At 33.0% G+C, this 23,666-nt stretch overlaps 2 protein-coding genes and 1 long non-coding RNA gene across 9 annotated transcripts; 2 read left to right on the plus strand and 1 right to left on the minus strand.

The window, feature by feature from the left end:
- The first annotated feature begins 1,224 nt into the window (after positions 1–1,224).
- Positions 1,225–2,730, plus strand: LOC115951551. The gene is made up of 2 exons (XM_031068732.1): positions 1,225–2,020; positions 2,183–2,730. Exons 1-2 carry the CDS (start codon positions 1,225–1,227, stop codon positions 2,728–2,730), a joined length of 1,344 nt encoding a protein of 447 aa, XP_030924592.1.
- A 398-nt stretch (positions 2,731–3,128) lies between these two features.
- LOC115953404 lies at positions 3,129–8,728 on the plus strand. Of its 7 annotated transcripts, none has more exons than XR_004083694.1 (5): positions 3,129–5,634; positions 5,912–5,989; positions 6,092–6,229; positions 6,342–6,393; positions 7,801–8,728. It is a non-coding gene; the product is annotated as an uncharacterized LOC115953404 (long non-coding RNA). The 7 variants fall into 7 exon arrangements; XR_004083696.1 differs by lacking the exon at positions 6,342–6,393 and having other exon boundaries at positions 3,129–5,345; positions 5,466–5,634; XR_004083693.1 differs by lacking the exon at positions 6,342–6,393 and having other exon boundaries at positions 3,129–4,562; positions 5,271–5,634.
- Positions 8,729–9,527: 799 nt separating this feature from the next.
- LOC115953403 (probable disease resistance protein At4g27220) lies at positions 9,528–22,520 on the minus strand. The gene is made up of 7 exons (XM_031071040.1): positions 22,314–22,520; positions 21,145–21,312; positions 13,258–15,860; positions 12,233–13,051; positions 11,279–11,969; positions 10,883–10,970; positions 9,528–9,783 (listed from the first exon to the last, which is right to left on the minus strand). Exons 3-5 carry the CDS (start codon positions 15,832–15,834, stop codon positions 11,907–11,909), a joined length of 3,459 nt encoding a protein of 1,152 aa, XP_030926900.1. The 5' UTR covers positions 15,835–15,860; positions 21,145–21,312; positions 22,314–22,520; the 3' UTR covers positions 9,528–9,783; positions 10,883–10,970; positions 11,279–11,906.
- Between the last annotated feature and the right edge of the window lie 1,146 nt (positions 22,521–23,666).

Below are 23,666 nucleotides of genomic sequence, written 5' to 3' on the forward strand. Positions count from 1 at the left end.
TGGAGCACTTGTGGTGTGGTGGTCACCAAAACGGTACTTGATTTTCTGAACTTTGGTATTTCTCCACCCAATTTTAATGAAACTCACATTACTCTTTTCCCAAAAATTAAAGAGCCAAAGAAGATAACGGATTATAGGCCTATTAGCTTATGCAATGTTGTTTATAAAATTGCTTCTAAAGCTATTGCAAATAGGTTGAAAAAGTTTTTACCTTCGATTATTAGTGATATGCAGAGTGCTTTTGTTCATGGGAGATTGATTACTGATAATGTGTTGGTGGCTTTTGAAACTATGCATCATATTAGCCAAAAAAAAGGGGCAAGGTTGGGGAAATGACTCTTAAATTAGACAAGAGTAAGGCTTATGAAGGGTAGAGTGGATTTGGCTGGAAAAAGTTGTGGAGAAATTGGGTTTTGCTAACCAGATTAGGGATTTGATCATGAGATGTGTTTCTATGGTTACCTATTCAATTAAAATTAATGGGACTCCGAGAGGACATATTACTCCATCTAGGGGAATCCGTCAAGGAGACCCTTTGTCACCTTACCTCTTCCTTTTATGTGTAGAAGGTTTGTCTACTTTGATTCAATCATTAGTGAATAGGGGTCAAATGGAGGGTGTTAAAATTTATAGGGTTGGTCCTAGATTGTCTTATTTGTATTTTGCAGATGATAGCTTGATTTTTTGCAAGACAATGTTAAAGGAGTGTGATGAACTACAACGATTACTTGCTTTGTATGAGAAAGCTTCCGGTCAATGTTTAAACTGTGCAAAAACATCTTTGTTCTTCAGTATTAACACTTCAAGGGATGTTCAAGAGGAGATAAAAAATCGTTTGGTTGCCTAAATAATTAAGCAACATGAGAAGTATCTTGGCTTACCTTCTTTGGTGGGGAAAAATAAAAGACTCACCTTCAATGCCATCAAGGAGAAATTGGGGAAAGTGTTGGCGGGTTGGAAAGAAAAATTGTTGTCCAAGGCGGGAAAAGAAGTTTTGATCAAAGCCGTGGCTCAAGTAATTCCGACTTACACTATAAGTTGTTTCAAACTTCCGGATTCGCTTTGTGAGGAAATGATGGGGATGATTAGGAATTTTTGGTGGGGACAAAAAAAGGAGGAAAGGAAGATCGCATGGCTTAGTTGGCAAAAAATGTGTGAGCCTAAATGTAATGGAGGATTGGGTTTTAAGAATTTAAAGTTGTTTAATATGGCTTTCCTCCTCAAATGGGGGGTGAGTCTCTTGTTTATAGGGTACTTAAAGCTAAATGTCTTCCAACAACTGATTTTGTTCATGCTTTGATTGGACACAACCCTTCTTATACATGGAGGAGTTTAATTTCTGCCCAAAGCTTAGTCATTGAAGGCATGCAATGGAGAGTTGGTAATGGAGAAAATATCAAGATTTGGCAAGATAAATGGTTGCCAGGGGTATCATCTCATAAAATACTTTCTCCAAGGATGTTTTTGAGTGTTGATATGAATGTTGCTGATTTGATTGACTCAGAAACAGCAAGGTGGAAAACTGAAGTGCTTGACAACCTCTTTATTCCTCATGAAGCCGACCTGACTAAGAGTATTCCTTTGAGTGTTATTCTACCAACAGATAAACTGGTTTGGGCTGAAACTTCTACTAGAAATTTCACTATTAGGAGTGCTTATAAATTAGTGGTTAATTTGTTTACACCTGCGACCTATGGAACTACTTCTGATGGTAGTTTATTGAGGAAGTTTTGGGAGAAAATTTGGTCTTTGCCCATTCCCCATAAGGTGCGACACTTTTGTTGGCGTGCTTGTCGTGACACTTTACCGACCAAAGTCAAGTTAAGGAGGCGTAATGTGATTGCAGAAGATATGTGTGTTTGCTGTCATAAAGAAGCTAGGACGAATGGACACATTTTTTGGGGTTGTCCGAAAGCACAAGAAACTTGGGCTGCTTCAAAATTACAACTATTGCATTTGGATGTTCATCTTGGCTCTTTCATGGATCTGTTCTGGCTTGTTATGATGACTAATGAGTCAGGTGAGGAAAAATGTTCATAGGTTGTCACAACGGCTTGGGCACTTTGGAGTAACACAAATGAAATCCTTCATGGTGGAGAAGGCAAAACAGGTCCGGCAATGGCTCTTTGGTCAGCACATTACCTTTAGAAGTACTGGTCTGCTACGGATTCATGTTTTCAAGCTACATCAGATCCGGTTCAGCACATACCTGATGCACAACAACAGCCTCTACTCTCGGCCTGGCTTCCTCCTTCAGCGGGTTTATTTAAAATCAATGTAGATGGGGCTCTTTTTTCATCAAAGAAGCAAGTTGGGATTGGTGTTGTGATAAGAGATGTTGAAGGCAGATTGAAGGCAGCTTTATGCAGAAAAATTAAAGCTCCGTTGGGGTCACTCGAAGTTGAAGCTAAGGCCTATAAGGCTGGTCTGTTGCTGGCAAGGCATTTGGGGCTGCGAGATGTTGTGTTGGAAGGTGATTCCTTGATAATCTCCAATGCTCTCAAGCGACTTACACTATCACCCTCTTCTGTTGATGCTATTATGAAAGGCATTCATGAGTTAGGTGCTGAAATTGGTGTTGTTCATTTCTCTCATGTACGCAACATTGACAATAAGCCAGCCCATATTCTAGCAAGACAAGCTCAAAACCTTGTTAATGATGTAATTTGGATTGAAGAGATTCCTTGCTATATTCAGCAAGCTCTTATCCAAGATGTATCTGTACTGTGATATTGTTATAATAATAGTTTCAGTGTGTTTTTTATCCAAAAAAAAAAAAAAAAAAAAAAAAAAAAAAAAAAAAAAAAAAAAAAAACTTAGACTACATTAAAAAAAAGAAAATTCTATATAAAAAAACATAATAAAGAAAAAAAATCAGTTAATATATATTAGAATTTTTTTAATAAAAACATGGACAATCTGAACTACTAAAGGCCTCAACTTCTACTTTCTAGCAAAGTCTTACATGTTTAATATTTTTATAGTTATTTATAAAAAAAAAATTTGCCAGTATTATTTATTAATTAATTTAGCCACTTTAGAAGAACTTTTATTATTTTTTATTAATCTTTTATTTATTAATTTTTTATTCGCTAATAGGTAACAAAACACACTAGTCGGGAGACTACCCTCTCTCTCACTCTCTCTCTCTCTCTGTTTCTTTGTTTCTGAATTTGAAGGGTCCACGGAATCGTTGTATGAGCACGGGAACTCTCAAGAGGTGATGCATTCATGTACTTGTAATACTATGTATTATGAATCTTAAGGCGTTACTTTGGGAAATATACAATAACATGAACGATTTATATAACCACATGAATTCAAGTAGCCAGGTCCTACTCCTAGCTATTGAATTAATACTGAGCTCTTGAATTTCTTTTTTCCTTTCTCCTATCTGCTCCGATTGTGGGCTCTCAAAAGTTTGTGGGTTTAGAGGGTCTTTCATTGGGCTTTTAGTTTGTGGGGTGTACGGACAACTATGTTGTTTTTGTGAATTTTAAGGTTCACAGGTTGATTCTGTTGTTTGGTTCGTTTTTTGGATCTGGGTTTTAGTTTTAGCTTGTATTTATTTATTTATTTTTGGTAAATGTTGCATCTTTGCTCTTGTGGTATGGAATAGGAGGTGATGAAGTAAGTGGTAGTTTGACTTAGCTTGAGAAGATACTTGTACTGCAGTCTGTGACTTCGGAGTTCCTGGTTAGTTTGGTTTTGTGAAGGGGTTTAAGATTTTTGGGTTTTATTTTGAGAGGGATATGGTGGTGAATTTGATTATCATGGTGATGGTGATTCATGGGTAGTAGAACAGTGAAGGATGGCTCTCCATATATCAGACTGAATATTTTCTAATAGTTTAGGCAAGGCATATATTTTATTTCAAATTAATCAGAACAGTTAAGTGGGCGAAAGTGTGGGGGTTTCAATCAATGTTTGTGCGATAATATGTGAACAGGTAAAAAAGAGTAAAACAATTGCTATCTTTGATTATTTCCCTGGTCTACAAACACAATTATTTCGATTCACTATCCTAGTTAAAATGTTTTATCAGATCATCCTAGTGCTCAGGTGTCATCTCACTATTTATGTAGGCGTACCTTTTCTTCTGGATTATTTCCTTTTCACAATCGTCTTTTACAAATTAATTTGAGTTTAAAATTTGGGTATAATAGTAGGTTAAAATTGTGATCAAATGTTGATTGATGAATTCAGTCGCGAGTAATCATTCAATTCTAATTGTCTATACTGTGGTGATTTTATGAAACTGAAAATTGTGTTTGAAAGTTCAATTATGTTTTGAACATATATAGGCTCTTTATGGATGCATGTTTTTGTGGATGTTAGTTGTATTCTTAGAATACTTTTAGCTTTTAGTACCTGCCTAATGAATATGGATTAAAATACTTTTTATGGTTCTTTTTTTTCTTTTCGGCAGTTTATTACTGATGATTTTGATGATCTTGTTATTTTCAGTGGCACAAAAGTAAACACCATAGGTTCCTGAATTTCGGAATTCCGAACTTTTGAGCAATCACTTGGATTACACATAGATGTGGACCTAAGTATAAGTATGTAGCCAAAACTGAACCTTTGACCGGATTAGATTAATCTTGTTGTTGCTCTTTCAATTACCACTTAAACAGTATTTCTTTTCTATTCATCATTTTTTATTTTTCTTTAACTTTAATAAGTGCATAACAAGTTTTCCCTACTAAATTCTTGAGTAGAAAGCGTTGTTTCCAATCTCTCCTTTCTTTGCCATGTAGAATGAGAAACTCAATTTCCTGGTGGCTTTCCTCATAACTATGTACTTAACCCAATAATCATGTCCACAAATTCCTATGGCCTCATAGCCTGGTAATTTAGGATGATTATTGTGGATCAATTCCTTTGTAACTATTTTCACCTGAGCTCAGAAATATTGCCTTTAGGATTCATTTTGACCTTCTGCATAAATTTTTCTTATTCATCTTTTCTTAAACTTCCCCTGAAGTATGAGCCTGAAAAAGCATAATTACAGGAAGTGTAGGAATTACAATCACTGAAAATACTGTTCCATGGTTTATAAGTTGCTTGGATTGCAATTTGGGCATGCATGTAATTGTTTGAATTATGAATCTTAAGGGTTTTTTTTTTTTTTGTGTGTGTGTGTGTGTGTGTGTGAAATATATAATAACATAACATGATATAATATTAGGATGCATATTTCTCATGTTGAATTTCACAAGTTTCTTAATCATCTTCTCTCCCTATTTGATAACTTTATTGGCTTATAGATCCACTATACAAACAGATGAAGTCAAGTAGCCAGGCCCTAAGTACAGAAGTTCAATTTGCTACTTTAAATAAGGGTAATTATTTCAATTTCATTAACAGGTACTTACTTCAAGTTCAATAAAATCAATACTAAGCACTTCCAAGTCTTTTCTCCTTTCTCCTGCGTTGTGGAATTTGGTCACTTGCATCTTCAGATATAAATCTATCTGCTGCTATAGTGGGGTCTCAGACATTATCACTACAAAAGAAGCACAGCTGAATCTGGTTTCTACATCTGGTGGCCATCATGAGAACTGGGGAGAGTCCACAGTGGCAGAAGCAAGCCCCAGGACTGATACCTCAACAGATGACAATAATCAAAGGGTGATGTCTCTTGCATTGTTTTTGTATCTTATTCAGCTTTCTAGAATTATGTCATCTCTATATACCTCGTAGTAATGCAGCTAAGTTTGATGCTGAAAAGTAATATGCCCTTTCATTATATCCGTAATAAAATTCTGTAATGAGAACTATCTTTGCTTTTGGTGTTGCCATGTGAAAGTAATACTAATATTGCATATAAGAACCTTCTGTTTAATTGCAAAGCTTGGCTGCTCTTTAGCAGTGACTTTAAGTTTGTGCTTTCCTTGTCCTTGTGCAGCATGAAACGGGTCAATTGGCTGCTGTTGTGGCTTCTGATTCCAGTGATAAATCAAAAGAGAAATCAGGGGATCAAAAGGTAAAATGATTTAAACAATGTATATTCAGATAATTTCAGATCAATATGATTTAAATAATACATGTTCTAAAATTTTCAAATCAAAATTTTGTGGACATTAAGCCAGCTTGCTCAAAATTGTGAAGCAGCCAGAAAAAGCCGATAGGAAAAAAAAAAGTTTAGGCATATGTGAAACAACTTGAGAGTAGCCGCCTAAAGCTAACTCAACTAGAGCAAGAGCTCCAGTGAGCCCGCCAGCAGGTTTGACAATGTTATACTCAATTATGTGCAGTACTCCTTTTATCCTTTTTCCATTTCAATGTGAGGCCTTAGGATATTGTTCTTATGTTTCTATGAATATTTTTTCTTTTAGGGCATATTCATCTTAACCTCAGGATATTAATCCCATATAATGAGTGGAAATGGTATTTAAACTTCCTTTTCTTTAGATTCTTTATGGATTGTATGCTTGGATTTGGAAAATTAATCACGGAATTAATATCTCTAAAAACTTTAGAATCATATTTCTTAGCATTTGTGTTAAGGTCCTTAAAAATGTAACCACATGGTTGTAGCTTAAATATGCAAGTTACTGAGGTTTATGATAAAATATGTTAAAATTCTCAGTTGCATGGCATGATAAGCCTCAGGCAAGCTCAACATACAATTTGATATGGACACCTTAAAGGGTTTTAAACATGCCAAGCTGTTTCTGTAGCTCATTCAGGTTTCTTTGCTAAACTACATTAGATGAACTCTTACCTGCAATGCAGCTTCACTAAAGAAAAAAATCTTAAAACTGGTTGCTGGCTTCCCTAATTGAAATCAACTTCACATGTAGATCCACTTATATTTTGTTTGACCTAATTGGGGTATGCTCCAAAGGCGCAAAGTTGGAAAACCAATTCTTTCACATTGAAATTTCCTAAACATGTATCTCAATGTCATTGCATGTCTTTTGATGCAAAGAGCACCAAATTAAATCAGAATTTATTATTTCTGATTTTATTTTGAATTTTGAACTTTATTTTTTATTTTTTTTATTTGTTCTTAATTTTTTATTTTTTTTATTTGTTCTTTATTGTGATTTTGAACTATTTTTTTCCTTAGTCCATCATGGGTGAATGCCCCTGGATTACCTAGTAACTGGTTTTGCCAAGTGAGGTTAGTTGCCCTTAGGTTTTACAAAAGGTTCCCTTCATTATCAATTTTTTAAATTGTGGCATGATTAGAATTTAGCCCTGTTAAAATTGTGGCTTTTGTAATCGAGAAAACAAAAGTTTAAACATAGGACCACCTGCTCTAATAGTTTGACATACTACCGCTTGTCCCAAAAGTTTAAATTATTAGGCAATGATGAATTTAGTCACTTAACCATTTTTATAACACATGTATGGCATTAATAGGGGAAGATGCAGCACACACATGCATATTTAATGATGTCTGTATAAATGACCCCCCCCCCCCCCCCCCCCCGCCTTTTTTCTTTTCCCTCCTTAGTTGTTTGTCCTTTGATTCCGACATGGGAGTTTATGCACATGAATATAAGGACTATATTATCTACTTTCTTATGTTTCAAGTAATGGAAGTTCTGATTTCTACATTGTGTCTTTGTTACTCATCATCCATTTTTGGAAAGGATGTATTGTAGATGTTGTGACAAAAAAAAAGCACTTTTTAGCCATTCTGTTTTAACATGTGTCAAAAATTAAAATCTTTAGTACCTTGTTTCTATCTTGGCAGCACTTCTTTTTTCTTTATTTAAAAAAAAAAAGATTTTTTAACAGTTTTGACTGAATTGCCAAATGGTGCTGCTTCTTGTGAATCAATAGGAGCCTTTAACTGAGCAACAATTGGTAGGCATTTACAGCTTGCAGCAGTCATTCCAACAGGCTGAAGATGCTCTGTCACAAGGCATGGAGGCATTGCAACAACCCCTGGCTGAGGCATTGGCCAAGGGCTCAGCTGGCTCATCAGGATCTTCTGGGAATGTGGCAAACTATATAGGTCAAATGGCCATGGCCATAGGAAAGCTTGGAACACTTGAGGGATTCCTTCGCCAAGTAATTTCCTATTCTGGTTTGATCCCACTTATTTGTTTTCCTAGTATGGTTCAAGCACTCATTACTAGGAAGAAATGATGCTGAGATGGAACTCAATTTTGAAACAGGCTAGATTTGAAGTGCTAGGATAATCCTTACACATGGTAGAATATTTCTTCTTGGCATTGCTTTAAAATGCTTTAGCTACTTTGATATTGTCAGTAACATGGTAGTAAATCTGTAAGTCTAATTGTTTTGAGGAATGTAAGCCTCGCACAATTATAAAATTCTAATTTATGTTCTTTGTCCATAATTAGCCAGTTTGTGTTCCCATGGCATTAGGATTATTGTTTCCAGATCGCACTTTTCTGAATGTTTTCAGATATTTGGAACATGAGGACTAAACCAAATCCTACATGCAAATGTTGTATTTGTATATGTTCTTTAAAGCATTATGCATTTAATCTTGCTTGGGAATTTTTATGCAGGTTGGGGGGAGTCTTCAAAAAAAGAAAAAGAAAAAAAGGGTCTGGTTACTTTTCATTAACTTCCCATTATTATTATTATTAAATTCTGCAAAAACTGTCCCGTTGCTAGGTGAAGCAAATCAAACATTTAAAAGGCTTAGTACTAGTTTTGATGCAGCTTGTACATAACTTGGGCTTCTTGTAACTGTAGATGAGGCAGTTTTATATTTATCAAAAAAAAAAAAAAAAAAGATAAGGCAGTTTTATGATACCATTTAGTGGATTGCTGTTGAACTTTAACCCTAAATTCCTTTTGGGATTGGGTTTTCATGCGTTAGTCACATTGATTACCAAATTGAAAGTTGCAGGTCTCTGATCTCCTCGTTGTTGTATGATCTCCATCGGCACTTCTAGTGTCACATATGTTTACCTAAGTCGTTTATTCTCATTTCTTATGTTTAAACTATTGATCCAATAATCTGATTATGTTAGCTGTTTAATAGAACCAGGAAGGAAAATAGAATAGTATTTGTAATGTAGGTTACAGTGATCGATTTGTATACCAGAATCAGATTATATATTGGTGAAAGAGTTCCTTTTTTTTGTTGTTTGGATTTTCTTTATTCTTATTCAACATGTAAATATGTTTCTGTGCACAATTTCATTGGCAATGATAATTTTGTAGGTTGGTTGTATCGTTTGGTTTTAGTGGAAAGTCAATTTTGTATGCTGAAATGCGCTGAGGAAGTTTGGTTTTACTCTCTGTACAGCTCTCTTCATTCATAATATATTTTTTCAATGTGTCAAAAAAAGAAGAAAAAAAGAGCGTAAAAGTCTGGGTATGGAAATATATGAATGGCATAACCGAAAAAAGAAAAGAGAAGGAATTTAAAATATTGATCCTATTAAATATAACTTGTTTCTAGTTCAAAGAAACTTAGTAACTATCAAATCATCAAGAAGATAAACTAGTACGAATATGTGTGTATTTACTTGAGCATACATAGAGCTAATAAACACACTTAGAAGTTTTTCAAATCTGGAGTATTATGATAAAAGATTGAACATAGACAAAAACAAAAAGAGTATTATCATACAATGTTGCTCTCAGAATACATATACAAATAGCATAAGATAGATCCGGCTAGTTATATGACAAAAAGAAAACAATATAAGGCCCCGTTGGGAATGAGCATAGCTTTAGATGTGCTTCTCATAAGTTTTGTGAAACTGCTTCCTTCTTCATATATCCCAGTGTCATATTCTCTTACTAACTTGAGGTTGAACATCATGTAGTTGATATAACCTGTTATATAAATGTAATTGAGAAATTACATTTATAGTGAGTTAAATAAGACTATTGTCATCACTTTTATACTTCCATATATGATGAGGAAAAGGGAAGCTTAAACTATAATGATTTTATTTCGTATACTCTTTTAAAGATTTTAACTTAATTTCTAGCATGTGATGTTTTGTTCTTATAATATAAATATAAAATTAGAGCAAAATTAACAATATTATGTTATACCAAATATGATTTTTTATATTTTATAGAACTATCATTAAAATACTCTGAAAATGGGATATAAAGGTCTTAGAGAAGCCAACAACATGAGAATGAAAACGATTAGCTCACAAGAAGTCAGTGCACAAGTAATTGTCTAATAATTAACTATATACTGAACAAGATGTATTGGACTCGTTGTTCAATAATTACTTTTTTTGAATGCCAACTGAGTATGGTAAATAGATTGGTTTCAATTGTCCAATAACTTGATAATTAGAGTCAAGTTGCATTGTGATTGTGTCTTTTTTTTGGCCAAGTGTGCTGAGGATGGATAAGAGATTTAGTTGGTAATAAGTATAAACATAAGGGCAATTGAATAATTTTTGATTGAGTGGATGGTCAGAAGCTTGCTTGCAGACAACTTATATAGTGTTCGTTGTGATTCTTATTTGAGTCTTATTCAATGTGCACCACAACACCACCAATGCATTGAGTTATGAAAACATTGGTTCACGGTATCAGTAAATGATATTGTAGTAGATCAAAATAAAGCCACATACCTAGATTTTGAAAATCATTGCAATTGAATCATATATGGAATCACTTTATCATTAGTCTACATTAATACAACTAGTTCTACTTCTAATTAGCATCTTTCATTCTTAAATAAAAGAAAAGAAAAAGTGATCTTTCTAAACAATGTGTGGATTCTAATTCTACCAAACTGTAGATGATTGTTGACCACGAAAATAGTTCTTAACAAGTGTTTCAAATGGTGTGCCTTGTATATATATATATATATATATAAGAGTTGTATCTGTTTTTAATTTTTATGCATTTTTGGATACTGACTAAATACTAAACTGATATAAGAAAATATAATGTGCTTGCTCACCTACTGTATGTCTTGCCCAGCATCACATATCCTTCTCGATAGTCTCAATTTGCTCTTCTTGCTGTGTCTCATGATTCACCTACTTTTCCTGTATGAATAAAATATATATGTGATTAAAGTAATCATAATATTTGCTATTGGAAAAATGATTGTTGCTACTATATTTGATCGTAAGTGAAAATGTTAATTGTTTTTCAAGACATCTTTTTCGTATATGTAAACTGTGTTTTTCCTTCCTTTATTTACTTATTTTTTTTCTTTTTAATAAAACTGGGGTCTAATTTTTCTACTAATAAATAAAAGCTTAAAGTATTTGCAAATTATATAGTGCGATGGTTTATACAAAAGAGTTAAAATTCACCCATTAGTGAGATATTTGTGGTGAGAATGTCATACCTTTCCTTTGAAGTTGCTCTATGGTGGCATTTATGTCTCCCATCCAAGGACACATTTCTTCGCCATTGTATACTCCCTCTAGCTTAGGTGTGTTCAGCTTAGATGGAATAAACGTGCTTAAACTAGGACAATTACTTACCGTTATTTCCTTCAGCGATGGCCACTCTAAAGCATTGGCTTCATTGCAAAAGCACTTCAGATTTGGTAAGCCATTGAGCAAGATTGAGTTCACTTTGTGGAACAGAATGTCCTTTTCTTCCTCTTCTCTTGCTCTTGCAAGGATTTCTTCAATCTTTTCACAGTAACTAACTTTAATTTCCTCTAACATCACAAGCAATTTTGCTATTGATGGTGAGAACAAATATGTCAGACTGTCACATTTCCATAGTTTTAACAATCTCAGGTTTCCGAAGCCCAAGATCCTTTCCGGACCCTTCTTCCATATGTGCATCAGTTTTGGTAAATCACTTAGATCCAATTCCCTTAACTGATCAAGTATTGGTGCCATGTGACTTTCCTCAACATTTAGTTCCTCAAGTTGAAATATAACTTCCGGTGAAGGGACATCATTCAATTCAATCGATTCTAGATTCTTTAGGCACTCAATTATATGAGATGGAAAAAGAGACTATATCTCTGAGGGGTTATTGCTATCACTAACTTTTGGATCATTCGGTTTACCCAAAGTAACCTACAAAAAATCAAGTACCGATAAACATATAAAATAATAATTTCTTTTCAATTATTATTTGTATTTTTTAAGAGAAAAAGATGGTATAAAGTACAAACAGATCAGTGGATGACTAAATAGAAAAGCAATCAATGTCTTTTTATTATCTAATTGTGCTGAATGCGTTAAGGTTATGGCTAACAATTGATTGATTGGATATCTATATGACAGTCGGTGACCATAGTCCACCGGGATAAGTGCATAAATCTAGAACTTGTACGTACCTCTTCCTTCACAGAGTAGCTTCTTTGGGATTTATTGGTGGTGCCTTGGTCTGACACAGCCATCAGACCGTACTTTTTGCGACATGGTACACACTTAAGGCATCGCCAAAGAAAGCTAGGGGACCCAAGTTCTTGCTCATTGGGTCTAGAATCCAATTCCCTATTGACTTTCTTTGACTTTCTTGGGCTTTGAATTTCTGAACCAATTGTTTTCAATTTTGGACAACAATCCAAATAAATCTCCTTAATGGATGACCATTTAAAAGAATAAGCTTTGATACAGAAACTCATCATATTTGGCAGGTTTCGTAGTTTCAAGGAACTAACTCTAGGGAATAGGATGATATCCGTTGCCTCTTCTTCTCCATCTCTTTGAACAATGTTTTCAATTGCGTAACATTCTTCTATCTCAATGCTTTGAAGTTCCACAAGTATTTTTGCAATAGAAGTTGGGAATAAATATCTTAGACGATTACATCTACTTACTTCAATGGATGTTAGTTTTTGAAAGCCTTGAATTCCTAGTGGAACATTCTTCCACACGTATGTCAACTCAGATAAATTTTTTACCTTTAAAGTTTTCAACTGAGCAAGTACTGCAATGGCCTTCAGTCCTTCAAGATCAAATACCACTTCTAGTGAATCAACTTCCTCCAATTCAAGATTTTCTAAATTCGGTGCCCACAAGATGGTGTTGGATGAGAAGAGTTTATGAGAGATAATGGGTGTTGATTCAGGAAATGGGCCAGTATGTTGCTGAATGTCTGTCACCTTGTGCTTTTCAAGATTGGTCACTTCATCAGTGCCGATCCTTCCAACCTGATGAATCCATTATTATAAGCATCAGCATTCAACTTTTTCAGTTTTATTAGCATCAAATCCAGACCAGAACAAAATATTAAAAAATTGATAAATCAATTTGATAAAAATAAAACAACGAGCTTTTGAATGGTTTAAGTTAACTATACAACAATTTATTAAATAATAGTAATATTTTACAGACAGAGAAAGAAAATCATACGTACCTCTCGATTCAAGGATGGTTGGACAAGCTCAACGGGACCCACGCCTGTACAAAAGCCAATGAGTCTTGGTAGAGTCCTTAGTTGAAGAGATTTGAGGTTGCCAAAACAAGCTCCGCTGGAGGCTCTATCTGGGAATTGGCTATGATATATCTCTTTTAAATTAGTCAATTCCCCCAGTTCCAATGACTCCAGGATAGGGAAGGCAACATGTGGAGTCAGATATGATGTGGCATCCATTACATATTCTACGTCATCACTTCCAACAACTTCTAGAACCTTCAAGCATTGAAAACCCTCTTTGTCTAACTCATACGCAATGTTTTTTAAATCTTTTATTTTTTCCAACCTTAATATTTCAGATCTCTTTAAGAGTTGAAGAAGCATCTGCCTCTCCGCAATATCACTTAGGTCACAGCTTGCAAGTCCCAAACTATTTTCAAATAAATAGTTTAAATCATCATCTCCATTATCACTTGCAAATATCTGAAATTTTATCGTTTCATTTTTGAAGGGCAAGTCTTTTGGCAAGACCTTAATATTTGGTATTTGAATTTTTAAAGCCGCCAAATAGGACAAAGACATGAGTTCAGTGAGGCTTGCGTTTGCTCCCTTTTTCTCTTCTTCCTCTTCCATAGGTTTCCACTTCACATCTACTCCGAACATGTACAACTCTTCTAGGTGAGATAAACTCGATAGGAGATCAGGTGGAATTCGCTCAAGATCTCTGCATTCTGTCAATTCTAACAACTTTAGATAACTAAGATTTCTCATTTCTCTTGGCAGCTCTTTGATTTTAGATCCAATAAAGCTAAGAATTTCTAGTTTCCTAAGTTCTCCAATTGCTGACACATCTGTTATCTCACAACCCAAAAATTGCAGGGTCCGAAAGTTTTGAAGCACATTGATTGATTGTGGTAGTGATGTAAAGGACATACCAAACAGAGACAAAACTTTTAAACCTTTCATCCCTTTAAAAAGATTGGGTGGGAGCATCTGCGAAGTGTCACTGTCAAATGCTAGTTGCAAAAGCTCAAGTTTAGGACACTCCAAGCCATCGGGATGCCTTTTCAATTCTTTGGTTAGAAGCGAAATTGCAGTAGAACGCTCGCATGAATCTTTCTCTGGCCATTCTTCCATTTTTTCCTTACATCGTACGAGAAAACCTTCATTTTCTGCGATTGATATTGCAACATCCCGTACAACATCATTCATTTTCACAATTTGTTCTCCTTCGTCACTATCCAACAGTAGAAATGATCTTTTGAGATTCTTAACCATTGCATGTACTCTATTTCTTGCTTCTGCCACAGTATCAATCTTTGCAAACGACCTTTTTCCCACCACATACCTCACTAAAAATTCAATGGAAATATCAAAATCTTCCGCAAACAAACAGCATAGCAAAAAGCATGACTTGGCTTCATCACTTTTTAAGTAACCATAACTAAGCTCTATGCTGGAGTACACCTTTGAATCAAGACCGGGAATATTTTTTGGGATAGCATTTTTAAGCTGTTGAAGTGCAGCACTCCACTCAAATTCACTTTTGTTTTCTAGGGCTCTTCCAACAGTTACAATAGCAACAGGTAGACCTCCACATTCCTTTGCAACCTCTTTTGCTATTGGGTGTAGATTGGGAGTATCGATACAATTACCTGCCATCTCCCTGAAAAGATTACATGCTTCTTCTTCAGATAAAACTTTGATTGGAAAAATCTTCTGAGTTTTCATCTGAGTGCAGGCGTTTTCACTTCGTGATGTCAACAAGATTTTGCATCTATTGTGTTCACCTCCATAAGGAATTCCAACAGCCTCTAAATCAACTGCATCCCAAACATCATCTAATATTACAAGAACACTCTTACTATCCATTAGTCTTTTTCTTAATCGTTCTGCTCTTGCAAGTGGATACTCTTCATCAAATTTCAGTCCTAGCATCTCAGCAATTTGACCTTGAATCTTTTTCAAGTCTAGAGTCTGGGACACCACTGCCATGACAACTTCATCAAATAACTTATCACCTTTTGCTCTTTTCGCTATCTCTTTTGCCATTGTTGTTTTCCCTATCCCCCCCATACCGCATATGGCAGTCATATTGACGTTGTCAGCTCGTAGTGCCTCTAAAACTTCTCTCCTCATTTTTGTTCTTGACTCAAAATCCATAATACCTTCTATGGATGAAGATCCTATTCCCAGCGGAGGAGGAGGAGAGGACACTTCACTAAATTGTCCAACGTTTAGTAGTACATCAATTTCCAGAGTCTTCTTCTTAGCTTTCCTACTCAAGGAATAACGTGGACACCAACCATCTAAGCCCTTCTTATTTGCTTCGGCATCTTCATCAAGGATGTTGCGTGCCTTTTCTACCCACCTCTCAACCACAGGTAAGATTACCTGTCCGTTCCTTTTTGCTGCGTCAATTTTTAATTGCACCCCATCTATCTTGGCATTAAGGTTCCCAGTTCGATCTTCAAGATTCTTGATGTTGCTATTGTAGTGAAACAGATAGCCACAATGTTTTTTGATTGGGTCCACAAAGTATCCTCCTATGGTTACTATAACTGAAACAACATCCATTTCTTTGCTTTATTCTTCTGGATTCTCTGTAAAAAAAGAAGAAATTTAAAGATTTAACTTTCATTTATTCAAAACCAAAAAGACGAAATTTTAAGTATTATGACTTCCATTTATGCAAAACCAAGTCAGAAGTGATGGTTGCACTGAAGTGGACCTACTGATCAGATAGTTTTAGCGCTGCAATTATTGCCGAAGTTTTTAGAATGGTTTTCTTTAATCCAATAAACTTGTGATAAGTAAGTTGGTGCTACGTGCATTTAGAATTTTGTGAACAAAAAAGTTGGGTGTAGAACAAAAATACTAACATCATCCCTACGCAGGCGTTACTTCTTCTTTTCTTTTTCTTTTTTTTTTCTTTTTTTATTTTATTTTATTTTTTATTTTTCTTTTTTATGTCAAAAGTTTTCATTCATCCCAATTCAGGTTTAAGCATTTGCCAATCACCGAAATAGATAGGAGTGTGAATATTAATTGTTTTTATTTTTCTAGATTTTTATTTTGTTTTTGATTAATCATTGGTATCAAAGCGTCCTTGTGCTCAGAGGATTTATTTTTTAAGCTTTCCAGTGAGCTTTACGTGATTAATTTTTCCGAGATTTTTTTTTTTTTTTGGGTTTAAAACTAATTAATATTAGTCATTTTATCAAATTGTATTTTTTGTGTGTAATCTGTGGCAGAGTTAGAAATTTATCTTTGGGAGGCCATATATATATATATATATATATATATATATATTTGTGTATGAAATGTAAAATAGTAATGTACAATATGTGCTATAAACAAAAGTGTATTTAATTAAAATTAAACAATCATGAGACAAGATTGACAAAACGATTTAATATCTTTAATCAACTATGAAATGTTAATATAGTCGTATACACGGTATATTTTAATAAACTAATCAAGTACATTTATAATTTATAATGCCAATATTATATATTAATTATTATAATAATAAATAATATATTATAAGGAATATAAAAAAAGAAAGCAAATGAAAAGTAAAGTAAAAAAATCAAAAGAAAGCAAATGCAAAGTACATTGGGAAAGAGTTAAAAAGAAGGGGTCAGCCAGTTAGCTAGGGACACAGAGCACTGCACAATCCGGGGATGAAGAGCCCATAGAAGTTTCAATATTTCACTCTTTTTTGTCTAGTTTAGTCATAGTACAGAACTTTTACTTTTTATATTGTAAACAAACTATTCATAAAAAGGAGAGTATAATAATCAAATCCCCTTCTATCCATTATAAATTTGTTTAATTTTTTATTTTTATAGGATGCAAATACCTTTTTATAGATGGTAGGCTTCAAGTTAAAATTGATGTAACTTTTGATAATGTTACATCATTTAATAATTTGGATAAAACTTAGGTATAATACCTTAATTAGGTGCATACACTAGGTTCTCCAATTGAATGCAAACATTTGGTTGTTTTAAATTTAATTGTTTTAAGAAAAAAAAATTACTCTATTTGTATTTTATCGATCAATGCAACCAAGTATTTGAATTTATTGAGTTATGTGGAGCTTGGTTTTGTGTTTGGTTCGGCTTGTGGCCTAACTCGACTTGAAAGTGTTTTGGTTTCAAATAGAAGATTTTGTGAGACTTAGTCCAAAGAGTAAAGGCTTGGGCCCATTTTAGATTCTTTGTTTGGGGATATCTATACTATTACTTCATAATTAAGGTTTGATGCATTGAAAATCATACTACCACCTTTATATATTTCTCCTTGCATGACATAGTGAAAATCCTTAGGTTCTAGGAATTAGGTTAAATTCCTAATGGAATTCGATTTGGGAACATGATATATTATACCTAATTTTTAGGCTAATAAATGCCTATTAGATGTGTGTTTTGAAAAATCTATCATTGAATTGCATATACTTCTTATATTGTCCATGCTTACCGGATTTCAGGATAATAAAAAATCAATAACTATTTCATTATAAAATATTTAAATTTCAAGTTTTTTTTGCATTTAAAAACTATAAACAAAACATGATTTTATGAATTCAATAATAAATCATATATGATTAATATGAAATTTGACGTGCATGTTAAAAAGAATAAAGAAATTTACTCCAATAATGAAATATTTAAAATATTAAGCCAATATTTTTATTTTTTATTTTTGTAATTCATGTCAAACAATCACAAAATTCAAATGTTACTAAAATAATTTAAACGACAAATTTTGCCTACATAATAGTTTGTAGGCAATGGCTATAAACTCCCACTAAAATTTAACATGGCTACATATTTCAAAATTTTAATTATTGGATTATGTGTTATTTATGTTCTTAATATGCATGTCAAATCTTGTTCAAATTGGATATTATTTAATATTTAAGCAATAAACTTATTTTTATGAATAATTTAAGATTATTAGGGGTGGCAAAATTTGACACGACCCACAAACCCGACATGACTAACCCGTTTATAAACAGGTCATAGGTTGAGGCTAAACGAGTTCGGGTCATATTCGGGTTGACACGGCTAACTCGTCTAATAAACAGGTTGTGTTCATGTTCAATATGCGAACCTGTTTGACTCGTTTAACTTATAAAATTATTAGTTATTTTGATATTATTTCTTAATTAATGGTTGTTTTTATATGTTTATTACTATATTTATAGTTGCAATTGTATTTTAATTTTAGAAACATGGGAATTGAGAAAAATTATATAGGTTTTGTATGACCTATTCATCAAATAGATTATAAAATGGGTTATTTGCATTGACCTTCACATGACTTGTTAATTAAATGAGTTAGATGTGTCGGGTTGGGTTGACCTGTTTAATAAACAGGTTGTGTTCGGGTTGAAGATTCCTAACACGTTTACTAAACAGGTCGGGTTCGGGTCAACCTATATAGCCGAATACTCATGGCTCGACACAACACAAACCCAACCTGCAACCACAAATTGCCACTCCTAAAGATTACAAAAACTTGAAATTTAGATATTTGATTGATAACATAGTTATTGATCTTTAATTTTTCAATTTTTACAAGTATTGAAGATATAACAAAAAAATACAATGTAATGGTGTATTTATCAACGTCCACATCCAATATAAAGTTATAAAGGTAATTTGTATGCAAACTTTTTTTTTTTTTTTTTTTCATTTGGGTATGAAATGAAGGACCTTCTAGCATGATGCCGAAGCACCAAATTTGCAAAAGAAATGGTATTGGGCTGCCCATTCGCTTCACTAGAACATGTTGTGGCTATTGGTTAAACAAGTCAGACTATTTTGTTCGCTCCTAGATCAGAGATTCCACACCATCTTCTCAATCCCACCTTGAAAGAACGATTAACTATTTGAGGAACTAGACAGAGTTGCGAGCTGTCCGGTGTCGGTCGCAATGGGATCTCTCTCCGATTTCACCTGGGTGGTGAGATCTTTGTTTATTTATTTGTGTTACTCAAATGATTTTGAGTTGTGGATTGAAAGTTTTAAGATGATCGATTTTTCATAAGAGGAATTTGGAGGACTTCGTTTATTATTATTTTTTGTTTGGTTACTGTGAAAGTTGCAAGATTTTTTTTATTTGTAATTCTCTCAATTTAATTTTTTTTCCAGCACAAATATTCTTTAAAACTTTTTTAAACATAAAAATTTCAAAAAGACTAGTATAGAACTATTTAATGGCGACATAGCTAGCAGAGAGTAGATGGAAGTATTAAGTTAAATAGAGTTAAAAGTTAGATAAGTGAATTGAATGAAAGTGAGATTAGTGGCCTAATTTGAATTTTAGTTAAAGAGGGTGTAATTTGTATTTTTGTATTTTTTTTTTTTCTCTTGAATCTCAATTTTTTTTGTTTACTTAAAATAAATATTGGTATTTTTTTATTACTTTTTTAAAAGAAAATATTTTTAAAGGTTAGATATAGGCTTTTAAATGAAATGATAGAATCAGTCTTATTAATCGGTACCGGACTACTAATTAGATCAAAATAATCATGTTCTTTGACATTAGACGGAATGATATGAAGTATTGTACTGTTTAAGTAGTCTATTAAGTCTAAGATATTAACTCGTGGAAAACCATAAAAATCAAGTTATAAAGGGCTTGACTTTTCTTTAATATATTTTCTAGTTAGTTTTTATGAGATAGAATAATGTGATAACTAGTTTAAATCTCCAATAACTAGTTTAAATCTCCAAGGTTTAGTTAGTAGTAATGTGACAATTTATTTATTCCTTCTATTTTATTCCTTCATATGATTTTCTTTATGTGTGTTTTTTTGTTGTTGATATATATATATATATATATATATGTGTGTGTGTGTGTGTGTGTGTAACTAAAACCTCATTTAAAAAAGAAAAAGAAAATATTTCTTATTTTGTTGATGTCTATTAAAGCTCCTATAAGCACAAAACAAAATTTTCTTCTACATTAAACTTTAAAGTTTTAGGTACATATATGTTCACAATATTATTTTTGAGATGTGACAATTTGATCATTTTACTAGTATTAACTAAATTATCATAATTCACACGAGTTGAACTTAAAGCTTTGTAAGTTTACTTACTAAAAATTCTTTTATATGAATTGTAAGTAGAACTTTAACTTCAAAGAAAAAAAAAAAAAAACAAAACAAAATGGCTTATTTATGTGTAAACAAAAACCCTTTAACATATAAATCCTTTTATTTGAATCGCAACAAATATGCTATGTTTATGGAATTTTGTTACATTTAAATATTGTTATGTATTCAGACAAATGGTTTTTTTATTATTAGGAGTGATCCTGTGTTGTGTGCGCATGTGTGCATTAAATATGAATTTCGTTCCCTAAAATTAAATCCTTATTCTGCCACCGCATGAAAGTAGGAGTTCCTTAATATGTGGTTAGTAGTGGAGAGTAAACACGTGCCAAAGTCGGAGAACATGGCATGTGGAAGAGGACGCAAACGTGGCATATGTGATCAAGGAGGTGGCGATGCAAGTTTGTGGTTGACACATGGAGGCTTGGATAGGCATGTGGAGGTGTGTAGTAGGACCTTTTGGTGGAACATGAATAAGGTTCATGATTCATGAGCTCTCTTTTGGTAGTGATTTCTCTCAACATGTCATAGCTTACTACCATATTTTAAAAAGCATGCTATTATTGTCATTACAAACATATTCATATGATTGAATCATTCAATTTCATGCCATAACATGCCTCTAAAAATTCATGCATATTGGATTTTTTAAAAGCAATAAAAATCATGGAATCATTAATCCAAAAAAGGGAAAACGAGCATACATAGCTCTACTATCAATATTGAATATATTAGATGGGCCTATATTTACATACCTTTGTAAAATCGATTACTCACTTCTCGAATCTTTCTCTTCTTTACTTTACAAACTCATCCACACAACCTCTACAATTCATTGAGCACCTTTTTGTCATTGGAGAGGCTACCGAAGTTTCTTTTGAGATTCTCACACTCCAAGTTCCAGAGTACTCTTGATGGTTTCCCTAGAAAGAAATGACTTACTTGAGAGAACACTTAGGAATTGTATGTCGTTTTTCTTCTCACAATTTCTCTATTGGTCCCTTTTTTCCCTTTAACTATTGTAATAGTATTTAAATACAAATTTGAATAAACCTACTATCAAGACGAGTGGTCTTATAGCCACTCAACCCATTGTATATCACTCCACTATTGATCATGGCAATTCATACTTAGACCAATTTAAATTTAAAATTGAATTTAAATCCACTTATTAGATAGCCCGTGGATAGATAACCCATGTGGATGATCCTTAGGCCATGGGTTATGGGTTGGGTTAAATCTGGGCCAACTAAGCATTAGCAATTAGAAACAAATAAATTCCAAAATACAATGAACATGATAATTTTTCCTTTATTTTGGATTTTTTTTTAATAAAAAAAAGGGCGAGGAACTCAAGGGATTGATGAAGGATTAACATTATAATTTGTAAAAATTCAAACTTATGATGGACAAAAATATAATGTATTTATATGACTTTCATTGATATGTGTTAAAATGGATTAACTCGTCTTGAGACAAATAATGAGCCTGATAATTTTGGGTTCATTACCAGTTAAAGAGGTCAACATGAAATTGACCTATTTATTAACCATATTAAACTAGGTTAACCCCACTTTGATATAAACTCATCAAAACCGGAAATTAATCTACAAAAATTGTGTCACATTTATGGGTGAAATTATCCATTGCCATTGTTACCCACAAGAGATTGAATATTTAATTTGTTTTAAGCTTGTACTTACATTTTCACCCTTAATTTTATATAGCTTTTTTGAAGAAAAAAAAAAAAACCTCTCTCTTTCCCTCTCTCACATGTTCTTTCTGTAAACTAATAACTAATAACTAATATAAAGTAATAACTAAATAACAAAATAAATAGAAAATTAACTTAGAATAATTTAGGAGTAACTTGCAGTGGAAAAATGTTCAAGAAACACCAAAAGGAAAAGTTTGTGGTACTTACCTCCTCCTCCTCCGATACAAAGCAAAGAAGTGTACTGCAGAGAAATTTAGCAGGTTACAACAGAGAGACTGTAGCCAACAATTGCAGAGCACCGTGATCCAATTTTAAGTGTAATTAAGGAAGAATCAAAAGGGTGATGGAAAACAAGCAAGTGGGTGTTATTATATGTAGTGTAAATGCCTTAACTTAAAGCATCAGAAAGGAAAGGTATCCAATTCTTGCTTTGCTTGGTCATTTTGACAAAGAATCAATGATGATTTATCTTTAACAGGCATCCCAACCTTTCTTGAACATCAATCTCAAGGGTATGGAAGCAAGCCCTGATTCACTTTCTAGAATAGGTACTGAGAAATTGTTCCACTATCCCTTTGAAAAAAAAAAAAAAAACCTGAAAAACGAATAAAAGGAAAAAGGAGATAAGAAAGGAACAACAAGACTGGTGAGGAATTACTTGAATATTGTGCAATATATTGCTCACTGCCCTAACAATCTTACAATAGGCGAATGCTTTACAAAAGAGACAAAGAAGACTGTTAAAGGTGGGTTGGATTGGTATGCAAAAAAAGTGTTGATAAGAGAATTTTTAAACTAATTCATGATATTTAAGTCAAGGATAACAGCAACAGATCGATTAACCATGCTAACATAAAATGAAATTGGGTTATTGGTAAGACGTAGAATAGTTTTCTAAAAAAATTAAATAAAATCTATTAGACTAAAATTTCAGCAAACAACTTAGACTACATTAAAAAAAAAAAAAATCTATATAAAAAAATATAAAAGAAAAAAAATCAGTTATTAAATATTAGAATTTTTTTTAATAAAAACATGGACAATCTAAACTACTAAAGGCCTCATGCTCTGTTTGGTAAGAGATTTCTAGTAACGTTGTTTAAGTTTTGTGGAAATACATGTGGGTAAAAAAGTGTTGCAGAAATACGTTTTATGTTATTTAAACAACAAAAACTGTTGTTCAAAACACATTAGCAAACAGCCCATGAGTTTCTACTTTCTATCATAGTCTTACATGTTTAATATTTTTATAGTTATTCATAAATTAAAAAAAAAAATTATAGAGAGAGAGAGAGAGAGAGAGAGAGAGAGAGAGAGAGAGAGAGAGAGAGAGAGAGAGAGAAATCACCTTTTTCAAGAGAGAAACAGAAAATATAATGAGAAAAAGAAACATCAAAATAAAAAATATAGTCATAAGTCAAACACTAAATTATCCAAGCAATGATATATAATAGAATAATTTTATATTTTTGTAAACTATATTTATATGCAATAGAATAACATTTAACAATCATAGAAAAGGAAAAAAAAGAAAAGAAAAGATGATAACTTAATAACACA

Source organism: Quercus lobata, chromosome 7, assembly GCF_001633185.2.
Source record: "Quercus lobata isolate SW786 chromosome 7, ValleyOak3.0 Primary Assembly, whole genome shotgun sequence".
NCBI classification, from domain to species: domain Eukaryota; kingdom Viridiplantae; phylum Streptophyta; class Magnoliopsida; order Fagales; family Fagaceae; genus Quercus; species Quercus lobata.